Source organism: Halichoerus grypus, chromosome 14, assembly GCF_964656455.1.
Source record: "Halichoerus grypus chromosome 14, mHalGry1.hap1.1, whole genome shotgun sequence".
NCBI lineage: Eukaryota > Metazoa > Chordata > Mammalia > Carnivora > Phocidae > Halichoerus > Halichoerus grypus.
The window spans coordinates 90,009,158-90,026,803 of NC_135725.1; the positions used below are offsets into that span (position 1 = coordinate 90,009,158).

Below are 17,646 nucleotides of genomic sequence, written 5' to 3' on the forward strand. Positions count from 1 at the left end.
TTCTCTGTGGATTTGCCTATTCTGGACATTTCATATAGATGGAATCACACGCTGTGTGGCTTTTCTGTCCGGCTTCGTTTCCCTTACCATAATGCTTTCAAGGTTCATGCACGTTGCAGCGTCTATAAGGACTCCATGCCTTTTTATGGCTAATAGTTTACTGTACGGATCTCGCACATTTTATTATCCGCTCATCAGTTGATGGACATCTGGCTGGTTTCCATCTTCTGGCAACTGTGAATAATGCTGTTGTGAACATATATTAGCTTGAATATCTGCTTTCAGTTTCTTTGGGTGTCTACCTAGGAGTGGAATTGCTGGGTCAGCTGGCAATTCTGTTTAGCTTTTTGAAGAGCCATCAAATGGACAGAGGAATCTTACGGCTGGTTCTCCACTGACATGAATGCAGACAGAGTTGCTGATAATTCAAAATAGTGGAGAGGCCAATGAAGACCACTAGCTCGTATGCCTACTTTTCATTAAGAACCACTGCTCAGAGCTTGCCCTGCCTTATGAAATGCTCCAACAAGCCTATGAGCTAGGGAGTCTCATTATGCCTATTTTATAGGCTCAGAGGTTAAGCAACTTGCTCAAAGTCTCCACAGAGTGGAGAAGCTAGAATTCAAACCAGGCGGTTTGGCCCCAAGATCGCCAAATTGTAACGTCTCGGGAACGTTCCAAATGATCTCTGTTTGTATCTGGAATGCCACAGGGTAGAGGATGGTGGTGGCAGCTCTCCACTCCTAATTATGCCCTGCTCGGACTGTTCTGAAAACAAGCTTGCCTTCCTTGAGTCCGCCCTTGAGCTGTGGGCATCTGGAGCGGGCCTGCCAGGGGGCTAGAATCAGACCCCACAGTGCACCACCCACAAAACACATCAGTGACTCTGCACTGCAAGGCATGATGCTGGGGGACCTCTCTCCATGGGAGCATTTACTTTTATTCCTTGTTTCTTCAGAAAACAGCCTGTCTATTGGGCCCCTGCTCTGTGTCCACCGTGGTTCCAGGTTACCTTGTTCACTCATCTCAGCCGCAGACCGGAGAGGTGGGGGGTTCGTTTGCCCCATTTCACAGATGAGGAGAACTGGGGTCCAGACCACACAGGTGTAAGCGGCAGAGCGGGTCCGAGAGCCACGCCAGTAATCAGAGGTGATCCTCGCCCCCTTCCTGGGGGCACCATCTCTTTGAGGAGCCTCTGGTTTTGCCCAGGAGGAAAAGTTTCTGCGAGTTTGTTCCCCAGAACAATGAGCCCCCTCAGAGAGTGGCTTGGGGCTGTTCATAATTCAGATGACATCGTAGCCAGTTTCTATTGCTTTCATTAAAAAGAAAAAAAAAAAATCCAGATCATGGTGTTTTCTCCTTGCAGCCTCTCACGTTTGCCTTTTTCAAAACGCTGCGCGTTTCCCCCTCATCCGCCTAAACCTGCTGTTGAGTTACCGGCCCCCAGAGGCTCCAGGCTCGGGGCGACGCATCCATGCACTTTGCTGCTCACCGCCTTCTCCGAGTGTAATCAAACATCAAGCTAAGTAGCAAATAAATCTCTCGATCTCATAAGCTGCACAGCGAGATCATGTAAATGCAAATGAAGGACCTGGTTTCAAGCTGTCAGCGGGGGAGGGGAGGGAGCGCAGGGGCCCTGTCACCGTGACCGCCTCAATGGCAAAGGCCATACATCAGTTGCAGTAACGGTCCTGGCAGCTCGGAGGGAGAGGGGAGCCCGGGCCACCCCAGGGAGATGGAAGAACCAGGCCGGTGGCAACACACAGGCAGCCCCGGCCGGCCGTGAGAGTGGGGTGGCCGGGCAGGTGCTGGGCAGGTGCGGTGGGGACTCCCCGGGGCCTGAGCTGAAGAGCTACTCTAGGAACACCAACTCTACCACCGCACCCTGGGCCACATCCCACTACACACTGAGTGCAGCCCCGGGAGGTATTGCACGTGAGGAAGCAGGGGCCAAACTAAGTGACGTGCCCCAGGTCACACGGGAGGCGACAGAGCTGGGACTCAGTTCTGTGTGACATTAACAAGCCGGCTCCCTGCATCCTCATGCTCGGCCCAGGGCCTCCCCTCCACACCTCCCTCCACCCGGGGGGCAGCCAGCTCAGCCCCCATTATAACCCTTGTAATTGTACTGACACAGGACAAGACCCTTAACTGTGGCCCCTGGCAGGTGCACAGGAAATAGAAACGCACGCCTTAACTCTGCCTTTTGACTCTTTCGATAATAAAAGTAAACTCTCGGCACCCTCTCTGAAGGCCCCTATCTCTAACTACACACCCTCACACAATCAGTTATGTTGTGTTTCCTTCCAGTATTTTTTTCAATGAAGCTTTTTTTTTTTTAACACAGTCGTAACCATAGTATAATTCTGAATCCTGCTGTGTTTTTTTTTCACTTGACATTATTTTATATGCCTTTGATCATATATGGATGTGGTCTTCCCATGCGTGCCTTTTTAGTATCATTATTCGGTGTTCGACTGCCACTCTCACACAATGTACATGGTTCAAAGAATCTGGCTTCTAAGACGGCGCCGGAGTCCTTTGATGCATAATGCACCTTATTTCACATGATTGTTTATCTGAGGTTCTCATTATGGAAATAAATAAATATCCTCTATGCTAATCAGGATCACAATTTGCATTTATATTGTGCTTTTCATTCGAGGATCTTAAGTTGTTTTATAATAATGAACTATCCCTCCATGAGCGCAATGGTATGTGTGCATACGCATGCATGGGTATAACTATATACAGATATTTATTTAATAACTACCAGGCAATAACTGTGGGATTTCACGTAACTACACTTTAATAGGATGCAGGAAAGTGAGTGGAGGCTTTTCAGCTGTCCGACATTCACTTAGTTCAGACGCTGGGCTAGCGGGGTAATGAACTACATTCTGTGTGGCAGCCAGGAAGTGGGAGGGCTTCCTCTATGGGGATTTCTCCAGATGGACTGAGTATCTCCGGTCAGTCTAGAACCCAGGCATCGAGCTCCCAGACTGAAAACCCATCTTGGAAAATGCCCCCTGTTCATTCGTCCAGAGTCAGATCCAGTTCGGGCCATCCAAGAAATCAAGGCAACTGATTTCACCCATTTTCGCCTCTTGGCTGGGAAAGAGGGGCTGGTTAAGAATTTTCAAAAGTATATTGGGTGGGAAATTCTTAGACTTGCATTGCAAGGCCAGCTCGCTTGTTGCGAAGTTGTTCCGTGGGGAACCAGCTCTGGTGAGGCTCCACGTGACTTCAGAGCAAGGTGGCAGCCTGAAGGAACTGCCCCCTGGACTTGCCCCTGGAAAGCCCCTGTGGTCCTCACGCCCGCAACTGGCGCTCCGAGGGGACCTTTGCTGGGGGTGGGGGGTGGGGCTGCCTGCCTGGCCTGATCCGGGACCGGTGTCCAGGGCTTGGTCCTTCACGCAAGTGGCGGAGGGAGCTGCTTTCAGTGCAGAAGGAGCCCAGAGAATCCTAGGACCCCTGAGACAGGGAGAGAGCTGGTTTTAATTAGAGCTGAGAGACGGGAAATAAGACAGCAAGGGATGACATCTTAATGAGGTTTAATGAAGCTGTCTGCTGATGGGGACAGCTGTCACCCAGAGCTGTATCCCAGCCAAGCCACTTTGTGACAGAGCAAACTCGGGAAAAGGCACAGTTTGAATGCTGCTGAGGAGGGTAGGGTGGTCTGACGCAGAGCCCGGATCCTGCTCCCACCTCCCAACGCCTCTTGACTCGAGCACCTCGACCACCATGAGGGATCCTGGCTCCTGGGCCGTATTTGAGTAGCTTCCTATGTTTCACACGTCCCTGCGGTGCAAAGCTGAGGCCTGCCTCTTAAAAGACCTTGAGAATTTTGCAGGAACCGCCTTAGAATTCCACCATCAGACATGGGAAATGCCAGGGGGCTTGCAGGTGCAGGCTGAAAGGGGTTCACGGGTCCCTTCTCTTCCTGAGCCTCGACTTCCCCATCTGTCCACTGGTGATGATGTAACCTCCTTCAGAGAGCTGCTGGGAGGCCGGCCGGGGGTCAGCACATCTGAGAGAGCTGAGTTTTACCCAGCTGCTGCATTTACTACCAGGGTGGCCTCGGGCAGGTGTGAACCTTCGGTTTTCCCATCTGTAAAATGGGATTGGCGGAGTTTAGGGAGAAGCACAAGAAGCTCTCAGGACAGTAAGCGCTCAGTAAAAAGGTGTGCTAAATGAGAGCACATGACATGAGCCTGGCATGTAGGAGGTGCTCAGTAAATGTGAACTCTCTTCCTCGTTCCTTTCTTTACTTCTGCAGCAAAAAGAGTGTGGTGGTTCCAAGGGGATCCCCGTGTGGGGAAGGTGCTTACAGCCTTCACATGGCCCAACAGCCCAGCCATGCCATCTGCCCCAGGACCTTTGCACATTCCAGTCGGAGAGCTGTTACGTCTGGGCTGTCTCTCATCCTGTTCTGGGCTGGGGGGTAGGGGCTGGTAGCTTGGGGACCTGAGTGGCCAATCAAAGCTGAGATTTGTGGCCAATCTCATCAATTTCATGGATAGCAGAGTGGGTTGCCATGGCGAAGCAGGTGATCAATAATTACCTTGCATTTCAATGGCAGCTGATCTCAGATGTCTGTCACGACTCGCTTGCCTGCATCTGGAAGTTCAGGGTCAGGAGCTCTGAGCATCTGCTTGTGGATCCTTAGCTAGCTTCACACAGATCCCCTGAGGTGCTCAGAGACTGCAGACCCCTCTGCCAGGCAGCTTCTCTCTGTAGGCTTCTAGAAGGTCTCTGTGGACAAGCTGGGAAAGGAGGCCCAGGATCAGTGCCAGGTCCTTCCACCTCTGGCTCAATGCTCCTTCCTGCTTCCAAGAAGCCCCTCAGAGAACCCTTGGCTCTCCGGCCCTCCTTGGCTGACCCACTGGACTCTGCTTCAGGTCAGCTCTCTCCAAAATGCCAATCCAAGGTTGGCATCTTTCTTTCTTTTCCTGCCCACTCTTCCCTGACCTGGTCATGACATCCTGTCCTGTGTCCGGGTCATATGAGGCCTACAGTGTTTTCTGAAGCAGCAGCTCTTCCCACAACCCCAAGCTAGACAGCAAAACAGCGGACTTGCCCTGGGACCCTCCTGGGCATAAGGCTACAACGTACATACCCTGTGTGGGTGGAGGGGCAGTGCGCAGAAGTCAAAGGCATGCTCCCTCGGCATGAGCAGCATCTTGCCTGCAGAGCTAAGCCTGGCGCACAGGGGAAGATGATGGATAGTTCATGCTAAATGCCAAGTGAGTAGTTCAGAGGCAACAAAGACCACATGGAGTCAGAAGTGGGTTCAAATCCTGCCTTGGCCACTCATGAGCTGTGTGGCAAACAAGCTGTGTGGCCCTAAAGCTGTCTGGGCCTCTGTTTCTCCACCTGAGACCCGGGACAGTAGCAACCACTTTGCAGGATGATTTTAAGCATTAGAGGTGATGGAGGTGAAGGAGCCTGGCACGTGGTCACCATGATTACAGGTGTCACCGTGGTCAGTGGCGTTGGCACAAGGTGGGCCCAGGAGCTCGTCTCATTGGTCAGCGGAGCTGGTCATGGGTGAGTCCGCTGGTCCTCTGGGCATTCACCTGTGAACGCAGGGACCCCGAGGCACCTGGCCTCTAGACCTAAAGGACTGAGCTGCCTTTCAAGCGTGGGAGTATCTGGGAGATGGGGGGAGCCCAGGAAAAGGTCAGGGAGCACTCCCACAGTACTAGCCTGGACAGATGCTCTGCACACAGCACCTGGGCCCAGGGACCCTTTGGTGTCCTACAGGTGGCCCTCTCGGATGTTGGGGGGCGACCTGCCTGAGAGGGAAGCCAGTCCAGCTGCAGGGCTGGGAGGCTGAACCCCCTTCTCTGCTGAACTCGGGAAACTCTACCTCATTCCCGCCGGCTGATACTCCAGTCTGGAGAAGTTAGAGCAAATGACAAAACCAACACTCGGGGAATTCCAGATGTGAACCCACCGTCGCAAAAGCACATAGCAGAGAGCCCTTTGGGACCTAACAAATGGTTTTTGTGTTGCTGTTACTGTTTATCCCGTGCCGGCGCTTACACAGGCTGGCGTGAAGGGGGGTCTCTGCGGCGCTCGACAACACATTGCTCTTTCAACCTGTGGCCGCGGCCACATCACAGAGGAATGGGTTCTGAAGGAGGCCAGCAGGCAGGACTGCATGGCACACAGGGCACCCACATCAGGTCAGGAAGCAGCAGGACCAGCGCCCCTGAAGCCCCCTCACGCTGCTCTCAGCTACGACCCCTGCCCCAAGGGCACCCGAGCTCCCTCTGTGCGTCCCTTGCGTGTCTGGCTTCTTTCATCCCACGTTTTGTGCGAGAGCCATCGTATGGTTGTATGTGGCTATTTATTCATTGTTGCTGTAGTGTGGGATTTCCCAGCCTCGGCACTATTGGCATTTGGGGCCAGATAATTCTTCGTTGTTGGAGGTGAGGACTGTATTGTGCATTGTAGGATGGTTAGCAGTATCCCTGGCCTCCACCCACCACGTGGAAAGTAGAACTCCTTCCCAAGTTGTGACAACTCAAAATGTCTCCGACACAGCCAGGTGTCCTCTGGGAGGCCAAAATTGCCCCTGATTGAGAACCGCTGCTGGGGAGTGTTCTATGGAATGAATATGTCACAACTTTTTTATCCACCTATCATGGCCATTTGGATTGTATCTGGTACTTGGCTAGTAGGAATTGAGGTGCTGTGAGCATTCTCAGACATGTCTTTGTTGGACATGGGCACTCATTTCTGTTGGGTGTCCAGGAGGGAACTGTTGGGTTACCAGGTAGGCATATGTTTAGCTTTAATAGATATTGCTAAACAGTTTTCCACAGTGGTTGTTTATACTTCCCACCCAGTGCATCTGTGTTCTGGTTGCTCCACATTCTCACCAATCGCACTGAGTTTTTACTTTGCATTTTTCAGACATTAAGCAACTTGAAATATGGATCTTGGCCACTTGGACATCCTCTTAATGAAGTGCCTGTTAAAGTCTCTTCCTCATCCTTCTATAGGATGGTCTGCCTTTTTTTCTTATTGATTTGTAGCAGCTCTTTATATATGATGGATAAGAGTCCTTTGCCAGATATATGTATTGTAAATATCTTCTCTCACTCTATGGACTCACATTTTTAGAAATAGAGGCAACCTGTGTTCCTCCAATCCAACCCCTTGGTGAGCTTGATTATTGTTATTTTTCAATTGTCTTTTTTGCAAAACAATAAATTTCATAAGGGCAAAGACTGTGAGTCTGCTTTGTTCACCTTAGAACTCCCAACTCAGGGCCTGGTGCAGAGTAGGTACAAAATAAATATTTATAGAGTAAAAGAATGGGTGAATCTCCCATTGGGATGATTCTTGCAGCTTAAGGCTTCAAAGTGTTTGGGCAGTTGTTGATTCTCGGGGAACTCTTGGTAAAAAGTGAAGAGACAGGCACCCGCGTGCTCCTCTGTTCCCCCCCGCCCCCCACCCCCCACCCCCACCAATGTAACAGCCAGCTCCTGAGTCTGTCTGTCGTTCCTTTGCCAGCTGGAAGTCTGCCCACCTGCACCTGCCCTAAGGGAGGCGGAGGCCTCTCCTGGAGAAGTCACATTTTAATTAACTTCCCCTGCAGTCACCGGAGAGGCCAGATCATTTTCATAAACAAATGAGAAGCCAGAGCTTTGTCTGCAGCTCAGAGTGAGTCTTGCAGAAGGAATTCAAAGCAAACCACCCAGCAGAGGCTCTGTGCATTTGCCTGGAACCCAGAGCTCCATCCCTCTCAAGGGAGGTGGGGCCTGGATTTGAGATGGGAGAGAAGACGGACAACAATGTGTAGAAGAGAACTGATAGGGTCTCCAAGGAGGCATTTCGTTCATTCATTCATTCATTCCTTCTGCCCCTATTTACCAGCATCTACTCTATGCTGGGCACAGGGAAAAAGAGGTGAGAATAAGGGGAAGCAGGGGGCAGAGGGGCAATCTCTACACTTCCTGCTCAATTTTGCTGTGAACATAAAACTGCTTTAAAAAACAAGGTCTATCTTTAAAAAAAAACTAAAAAAATTAACCTTAAAATAAATAAAGACTGAGAGCACATTCTACCAGGGGAGACAGACATTAAGCTGATCATCACGCAATTAATGACTTAATTAAACTGCTTTGTAATTTCCAGTGGCTTTACTGAGACATAATTCACATACCATACAATTCACGCAAATAAATTGTACAAAGCCAGTGGCTTTTTGCATATTCACAGACTTGGGCAACCATCACTACCACCAATTTTAGGACACCTCTCAGGACACCCCCACCCCAAGCATTCCATTCCCATCTCCCTCCCAGCCATAAGCCACCACTAATCTACTTTCTGTCTCTATGGAATGGACTTGCTATTTGAGACATTTCATGTCAATGAACTCATGCAATACGTCATCCTTGGTGACTGGCTCTTTCCCTGAGCGTCATATTGTCAAAGCCCTTCTGTGCCGCAGAGGTATTACTGTGTAATTTTGAAAGTGCTCTATAAGTAGAGCTCAGGGCCCCCCGATGCCATATAACAGGGAAAGTTGTCTGGACTGAAGGCAACCCAGGAGAGCTTCCCAGAGGAAGAGGTTTTTAATCTCAGGCATTTATTGAGCACCTGCAATGTGCCACCAGGAAAGGGAAGGCAATACACATCATGGTTCTGGCTGTGTGGGAATTTATAATCCTGGCAGGTTGGCTCGTGGGTATTTGTTTAGCTGGTGGATCTGAGTGTGGGCTGGAGACGGACAGCTTGAGTTCAAATCCCAGCTTGGCCACTTCCTCCTGTGTGGCCCTGAGCAAACCGTCTGACTTGTCTATGCCTCAGCTTCCTCATCTGAGAAATGGGGTTGGTGATGGTGTCTGCCTCACAGGGCGGTTGTGAGGACCCAGTGAGAGAAGCATAGGAAGGACTGAACATTGTATCTGGGACTCGGTCAGAATCCAACTAGGGCTCAATAAAGCAGAGAAGGAGATGTTCTAAGCACCGTACAGGATAGGACCTCTGACCTCAGGGAGCTGCTACTCTGAAGAGGGGCAGTGTAATCTAATCTAATGACTAAGAGCCCTGGCTGGGGGCCAAACACACCAGCATGTGAATCCCAGCCCATCCCTTAGGAGCCAGGGATCATGACTGTCTCTCTAGGCGTCCGCTTCCCTGTCTATAAAAAGTCGTGTGGTCGGTGATAGGGCAATTTTGTTCCTACAACCCCCTTCTCGGGGGCAAGGAGGAGTTCACCAGGGACCCAGAGAGTGAGGAAAGCTATCCAGCCACTGGGAAGGTGATAGTGGGCCTTGTCACCATAGCTCCACCTGCAGGTGAGGATTCAAGAAGCATCGACATCCTCATTAGCTACAGTGACCGCGACATAAGCCATCTTTGGTAGGAATGAAGAGTCAGGTAGGAAAGATGCCTCCCCCGCCTCAACAGGGGCCTCCAGGCGAATCTCTGAGCCAGGCCTTCCAGCATATCTGTGCGGGTGAGTCACATGCAGCTCCAGCCAGGCAGATCTAGGCTGGACCCCAGATGCAGCTCCTCGGGGCAGCGACTTGCCCTGCTACCTCCCACTGGACAAACGAGCCTCCTCTTTCAAGACCTCAGGGGCCTTCCTGACTTGACTCTGCTCACTCGTCCCTCAGCATGAGCACCCCCAGCTGACTTCTCCAGCGTGTGTCTCAGGGCCCCCCTCAGGGAGGGCTCTGTCATCCACGCCCTGGTAGCCCTGCAGGTCACCCACAGGGCCTGGGGCCAAGCGAGCATCCGATGACTGCCGTGGCTGAGTCTGGTATAAGTGGTTGGTCTGGGATTCCACTCCTCACCTCTGCTTTCTGTCTTTCCCCAAACAGGCTGAACTTGGGAAGCCCCGAGAAAGAAGCTGCAGTCTGCCTGGGATTGATTTTAATTATGGACTCTACACCCGGGGGCTGGATGGAGGGGTCCCCGAAGGTGAGCAAGCAGACTCTGCAGCCCTAGGGGACTTGAGCTCTCAATCCAGGCTGGCCACGCTCTGAGAAAGAGCTGAAGAGTCACGGGGTCTGCCCCACAGCATGATTCTGGTGGAAACCATAGTCAGGGCTTGGCCGAGATGGGGAGGTCCAGCAGGGTCCAGGTCAAAGGTAGCAGGGAAGTAGCACCGGCCCCAGCCAGTGTGGAACCTTGTCCCCAGGCAAGACTGTGTTCTGTGCGGTGTGAGCTTCGAGCATGGAGGGGGCTCAGGACCAACCCTCTGATGGCCCCGAGGAGGTAAAGGCCAGGCGAGCCCAGCTCCTCAAAGGATGCTCAGGCGCCCTCTGGAATCTCTGGGAATCCTGACCCCTCCCTTTCCAGCAGGCCACGCAGGGCTGTCCCGCAGCAGGCTCCGGGTTAATGGGAAGGTGTGCATGCCCAGGTTCTTCTCAGTCAGGTACCACCAGTTGCTTTACCTCCCAGACTGACTGCCGCACCACGGTGCTGTCTCCCCCTGCCCCCAGCCATCGGACACTGGAATGTGTTTAAGCAGCAGCCCACCTGCCCCCATGAGCTGACCCGGAACTACATCGCCATGAACCGCGGGGCAGTGAAAGCCGGCCTGGTAACTGCTCGGGAGAATTTCCTCTACCGTCAGCTCAACGACATTCGTATCAGTGACCAGGATGACCGGCGTGTCAAGAAGGAACTGCCCTCTCTCCCACCAAATATGACGTTTGGGACCCCGGCACGGTAAGGTGGCTGGCACTCAAGGCTCTATCCCTCACCATGGGCGGGAGGGCGCTCAGAGGTGACTGAATTAAGGAACAATGTGGGGCATGACTTTTGACTCGAGGCAGGGGCGAGTGTTCCAGGCCTGGTCAGTCAGTGTATCTCACAAACCTTGGTCACGGTGATTGGTCCAGCAGCAGACATGTAACCCATGTCCCCGCTCTGGAAGGCATGACATTCTACGAAAGCAGAATGTGGTTGCATGTAAGCAAATCTCAACTCAAACTGCCTTGATGTTTTTTTCTCCTAAGTGTAATTTACTGGCTTATACGACTGAAAAGCTCTGGGGTATAGAGCTTCAGGCATAGCTGGATCTAGGTAATCGAGGGATGTTATCAGTATTTGGTGTGTCTCTCCGTGTCTTGGTTGTGCTTCCCAATCCTGGCTTCATTCTCCGACAAGCTTCTTCCTCATGTAGCAAAATGACCAGGAACAGTTCCATTCTCGGTGGGAATGGCGCAGAAACTTCGAGACTTGGGATTAAAATTCTTTGGTCCAACTTCAGAGCCTTGCCTCTCCCTGAACCAACCACTTCCAGTAGGGAGTGTGAAGTGCGCTGATGGGCCAGTCCTGGGTCACATGTCTGCCTCTGAACCAATTGCTGAGACCAGGAGATTCTGATGCTCTGATTGGCCAGGTCTGATCCCCTGCCCCCTCTGGGAGGGGGTGGGTGGTTGGAATCGGTCTCCACAATCCACAGAGGCAGGTGGCGGAGAAGATGCAGAGATCGAGGTTCTGACCCCAGAAGGAGGAGGACAGAGCAGAACAGCAGACAGAAGCAGCAGATGTTCGATACAGCAAGCCTTCCTAACCCAAACCACGTCACAGTACAAACATCACAAAAATCACTGGTGTTTATCCCTCGCGCCGTACAAATGAATAGAAGCACTCGAAGCTGGCAAAAAGTGGCCTGGAGCATCCAGCTGCCCTAGGCCCCACCCAAATGCCCGAGACCCAGTATCTCGGTCCATCTGTGTGGACCAAGCCACCTTCCCACCCCCATCTCACTGGTCCTGGTAGGTGACTTCCTCAGGCGCCGCCACCATTCTTTCTTTATTTTTGGTGGTTCCTTCTTTATTTTTAATTTTTCTTCTAATCATTTTTTATTGTGGTAGGATGTACTATTTTTATTGTGGTAGGATGTACTATTTTCCAGTTCAGTGGCATTAAGTAAATTCACATTGCTGTGAACCACTGCGACCATCTGTCTCCAGAACTTTCTCTTCATCCCAGACGGACACTCTGCCCCCACCCAGTAAATGGTATCTCTCTGTTCCTCCCTCCCCCCAGCTCTTGGTAGCCAGCACTCTGCTTTCTGTCTCTATGATTCTGAGACTGTAGATGCCTCATCTAAATGGAATCATTCAATATTTGCTCTTTTGTGTCTGGCTTATTTCATTTACCATAATGTCTTCGAGGTTCATCCATGTCCGTAGCAGGTGTCTGAATTTCCTTCCTTTTAAAGGTAGAATAATATCCCATTGTATGTATCCACCATGTTTTGTTTATCCGTTTATCCATTGATGGACATTTGGGTTATTTCCACCTTTTGGCTATTGTGAATAGTGCTGCTATGAACATGGGTGTGCAAATACCTGTTTGAGCCCTGCTTTCAATTCTTTTGGGGCATCTGCCCACGAGTGGAATTGCTGGATCATATGGGATTCTAGATTAAGTTTTTTTAGGAACTGCCAGAGTGTTTTCCACAGAGTGAGCCACCATACTTTTGTAGGCTTTTTCCCCTGCCCTTTCTCACAGCCCTACCTAGTAAAACCTACTTGTTCCCAGAGTTCAGATCAGCATCATCTCTGCGGTAAGCTCTCCCATTTCCCATGGACATCTCTCACCTGAAATGCATTTCTATTCATCAGCCCTCAAAACCTGGACTGTGACACTGGAGACACATTGGAAGGTCATTTCTGGACTGGATTAACTAATCGTCTGCACACCATCCTTCACCCACCTTTGAAGTAATGCCCCCAGTCAGTCCCTCCAGGGCAAGGCAAGGTTTCCCAAGACTGCCCGGAGTGCAGAGGGAGAGAGAGTCCCACTATGCACCAGATCACTAGATTAGTCCAGGCTGGTCACCAGTGTCTCCAAGACAGCATGGTTTCTGGGAGCACCTCTGGCTAGGAGTTTGCCGGGTTCTAGTCCCGGCATGGTCCGCAGCTCTTCCCTCCCAAGGCTTCCAGTTCCTCGTCTGTAAGTAGGCTGTTAGGGCAGTAACTCGGTGTTCCAGGGTTCCCGGATTGTGTTTGGTCTCTATTTCCTTGTCTTTAAAGCCCCGTGCAGGAGGTCTGCATGGTTACTTGCCTGGCTTAGGCATGGAGAAATGAACTGACCTCCCCAAAATGGGTTCTCAACCTGATGTGCTTATATTTAAAAACAAAATTTTAGGGGCATCTGGGTGGTGCAGTCGGTTGTGTTCGACTCTTGGTTTCCGCTCAGGTGCTGATCCCAGGGCTGTGAGATCAAGCCCCCCATCAGGCCTCTCCTTATGCCCCTCCCCACCACTCTCTCTCTCTCTCTAAATAAATGAATCTTTAAGAAAAAACTTTAGAAGACATAGAACATTAGCGATCACCTAGTTCAAAGCCCTTATTTAAAACACGAAAGCAGGGGCTCCTGGCTGGCTCAGTCGGTAGAGCATGTGACTCTTGATCCTGGGGTCGTGAGTTCAAGCCCCATGTTGCGCATAGAGCTTACTTAAAAAAAGATAAAAAATAAAATAAATAGGGGCGCCTGGGTGGCTCAGTCGGTTGGGCATCTGATTCTTGATTTCAGCTCAGGTCACGCTCTCAGGGTTATGAGATGGAGCCCCGCATCAGGCTCCATGCTCAGCGCAGAGTCTACATGTCCCTCTCCCTTTGCTCCTCATCCTCTCTCTCTCTCTCTGAAATAAATAAATAAAATCTTAAAAAATAATAAGATAAATAAAACAAGAAAGCAGAAGTTCAGAGAGGTGAAGAGACTTTCCCAAGCAAGTTGTGACCAGACAAGAGCCAGATCTAGAGCCAGGCGGGCGGACTCCCTGTCCAGTGCTCTTTCTTCCACACCTTGCCTCCTCGGGACTGAGGTACAGTGCGAACACCCATAGTTTCCGGTCCTGGGGCTACATTATTCCACGTACAATGGAAGAGTTTAAGTCAGCTGGGCTCAGAAAGGACATCCATTATCATCTGGCTTTCAATATAAAATCTTAAATTGCTATAAAACCGAGTGGCTACAATTCCAGGGGAAGGACATGATGAAGTGCGGGCTATATCTTCTGTGATGGTAAATGGGCTTTGCATATGCAAATTGAATGGATTTTAAAATGGTATTTAATGACAATTTTCGTAGCAGACGTTAACATTAATTGCACAAAAATGAAAATGCTGCATTAGGTTGCTGTTAGCAGCAAATATCGTGGCCATAAAGCTTTATCTTTATCAACAGCAGCCCTTTCTCATGTGACAGGGCAGCTCAGCAAATTGCAAGCAAAAGGGCTTTTACGGAGCAAAAATATCCCCCAAAGCAGGCCCAAATCAGCATCAATTCCGCTTTATTTCTTCGTAAGTGGAGGTTAAGTGGCTGCTGGAAAAGCTTTTACCGAGATGCCCAGCCTGCCTGCAGAGCCCCTCCACCTCACAACGTAAGTGCGAGGAGCAGTTAAAAGATGAGCGCCCCTCTCCGTAATGGGGCTATTACTTTAAAGTTATGGGGCCGAGGCCCATTTCCTAATGATCACCTTTTACAAGCCTCGATTGTATTTATTTCTTTACTTTAAAAGCATGTTAAAAAACCAAATCCGATTACACACGACTACCCGAGGAGTTGTTGGGGCGATTTGGTCCAATAAATAAACAGACAAAGAAACAAATGAGTGCCATTTATTCACAAGTACAGATATGTTAAAAAAAATAATAAAGTCCCATCTCAGACTAAATACACGGAAAACTCACTCTAAGCTAGGGATGCTAACGAGCATGCCAAGTGCCGCGCAAGAGAAAATTCTGACCACGGCTATTCCTCCTGTCCTCCGATATCAAATCCTCTTGCCCTTTATGTATCTTACGATGGACAAAATAACAGGTGTGAGGGGCCCACCTCCCGCCCCCTCAGCCTCTCCATACTAGATGGGAGCCAAACCCGAGTTTGGGCTTATTTCCTTTCCAGTTAGCTGATTTGGTTTCCAATCCACACTGATTTGTGGCAGATTGTCACTGCATCGGAAAGGTACATTTCAGTTCACGAGCTGGTGTGGCTAAAAGGAAGTGGGGGCCCCCAGCAATGATCGGGAAACAGAGCCCATGCGGACTTGCGGTCACAAGCTGGGGCCACGGCCAAGTCGACCCACGGCGCTGTTTGGCCCATGAAGTAATTATAAAGTTTGAATGACTTGCCGCATTTTAAAAAGTCAGGGGATTTCATATAAAAACCTGGATTTCCCACTTCTCCCAAAAAGTCAGAAGCCGGGCAACCGGGGTCTATACCCCTGTCTGGGACCAAGGGCTGGGGCTGGGAGGCAGGGCCCCTTTGGGACAGAATCCGTGCATGCTCTTCTGTCTATCCCATCCCCACCCAGCCTGGCTTCTCTCCTTTTTGTTATTTGGTCCTGGTGGACGCTGAGTTTGCAGCCTCCTGGTGTAGACTGGCCATCCCGATCCCTCTGATAAAGGTAGGGGCCACCAGTAACAGAAGCTGCTCTGCACTAAGTTTACGTGGCAGGACTTTTGTGCATGGAATCGCTAATGCTAATATCACCCCTCTGAGTCAGGTATCCTGCCTCAATGTATCATTTGCTTCTCAGCCCAGGAAAGGGGGTGCAGCTTATGGATGCAAGCTGGCAGAGCAGGATTCGTACCCCGTCTGGCTGGCCAGCTTTGAAAACCACCCCTCTAGGATCAGGCAGCTGGAGAGAGCCCGTGCATTATCGCTCTACCGTCTCACCGTCAAATCTCAGACTTCAAGTCAGGGAAGGATTTTAAATTCTCATTACCCGTGTGTAGGGCCATAACACAGATCTCCAAGCATGCTGCGACCCAAGGTCCATAGACAGATATGTCTGGAGGCCAGAAATGTAACTATTAAAGAAGCACTTAATTATTGATGCATTTTAATAAGTGTTTGCAAATGTTCACATGCCCTTGGCACATCTTAATTGTTACTGCTCCTAATTGGTCCAGCATTGTCGATTATGATGAGTCAGGGATGGCGGGGACGGGGGGAGCGGCAAGCGCCGGGGAGCAGCTGGTGCTCCTGGCAGATTCTAGGCACCCAGGGCTCTGCCACGATCCTGCCTGGGAGCCTCATGCCACATGCAAGGCAAGGATACTAGCAGGAGGATCCATCACTCAGTCGATAAGCCAACAGCCCCCTCCTGCATGTCTGTGTATGACATGGGCCAGATGAAAGGTAGGAGGCCCCTGCTCTGAACTCATAATGGCAAATATGTATTATTGTTATAATTACATGTCAGGCCTGAGCGCCTCTGATGCACCCTCTCCCTAAATAACTCTGAACAGCTCAGTGAGTGCCAGGTTGAGACTCTCACATCCCATCTTACAGAAGAAGAGACAGAGGGTCAGAGAGGTGACGTTATTTGCCCCTGGCTGCTCTGCGCTGGGATGGGGATTGGTCTGGTCCGAACACTTGTGATGGTGACCATGCCACTGACCTACCTGCCTAACAAACACAAGGATGGAGGTAACACGGGTGGAGATGCTCCCCAAGCTTTCTCTGCACTAGAGGGGGGGTGAGACAGAATGTGTACAGCTATAGAGAGAGAGAGTGGGAGACCGTTCTGTCTGGATTTTTCTTAAAGCTTTAAACTTACTCTGAACACAATGAGCTTCCCTTCCGATGTGCCCCTTCTCTTCCCTCCCCCTTCAGTGGCTCCCCATTTCCCGATAGACAAACTCCTTGATGGGGCACCCAGAACCTTCACTGCACTGGATGCTCCAGCCTGCTTTGTGCACCTCAGCATCCCGGTGCTGACCACAGTGCCCTTGCTGAAGAGGTCCTCAGTAAACACTCGCCAAATGAACCCACGAGCAAGTGGCCACTTTGGAATCTGAATGTGACCCAGTAGCAATGTGCAACTTGGGCAGAAAACTTGGTTTATTTATCCACCAGTTAGTCTAGTCTAGACCCACCGCCCATCCTGGTGCTGAACGCATTCAGACCATGGAGAAATGAAGAACACAGGAAAGGCAGGAAATGCTACCAGCCCACCCTCTGTCTGTGCTGCTGCCCGCCCAGCTATCAGATGCATCATCAGCCTGACACTGACAAATGTGAAGGATGGAGGAAATTTTACAGGCTGTTAAAAAATGTTTGCTGCCTGACAGGTTTTTTGAATCTTTCTGCCAAGCTGATTTATTTTACAAATTTACAATGGGCCCATCAATCACTCTGGGTTATTTTGTTTCTCCCAGAGCTGACGGCCAAAATCCAAGCCGCCCACCCAAACTCCCATAAAATAATAATAAGCCCCTTCCCAGACGACTGTCCCGGGGATCCAAGACAGTTTCTGAATGGGGAGACCAACTTCAGATTTATTGGTGGCCTGAAAGGCGGCTGAGTGAAACCGGCCTGACCGCAAGGGGGAGCGTGTGGATCTCGCAAGGTCCCCCCGCACCTGAAACGCACATCCTACTGGCCAAGAAACCCGGCCAGACCTGCTCCTGACCCGGACAGTAAATAGTCCTCTGCTTTCCCGGATGCTCTGGTCCTGGAGGCCAGGGACAATGTCAGTTCTGGCTGTGCCTGGTACACAGTAGGCACTCAGTAAGTATTTGTTGAGGACAAATATGGTCCAGGGCCTTTGAAGGCTTTGAGACAGTTACTGAACGTGAACACACAGTCCGTTTGAGACCGGAGAGGAGATGGTAAGCCAGAGTGCTGTGTCATTTAACAGACTCT

At 50.7% G+C, this 17,646-nt stretch overlaps 1 protein-coding gene across 1 annotated transcript in view; it reads left to right on the forward strand.

Annotated features, from left to right (window-relative positions):
• The window catches only part of CFAP77 (cilia and flagella associated protein 77), a 126,129-nt gene that overhangs the window by 61,376 nt on the left and 47,107 nt on the right, over nucleotides 1–17,646 (forward strand). Inside the window, exons 2-3 of the mRNA XM_036079740.2 lie at nucleotides 9,849–9,948; nucleotides 10,473–10,701. Of these exons, the coding sequence (XP_035935633.1) occupies nucleotides 9,849–9,948; nucleotides 10,473–10,701 (329 nt within the window). The remainder of the gene's footprint in view (nucleotides 1–9,848; nucleotides 9,949–10,472; nucleotides 10,702–17,646) is intronic.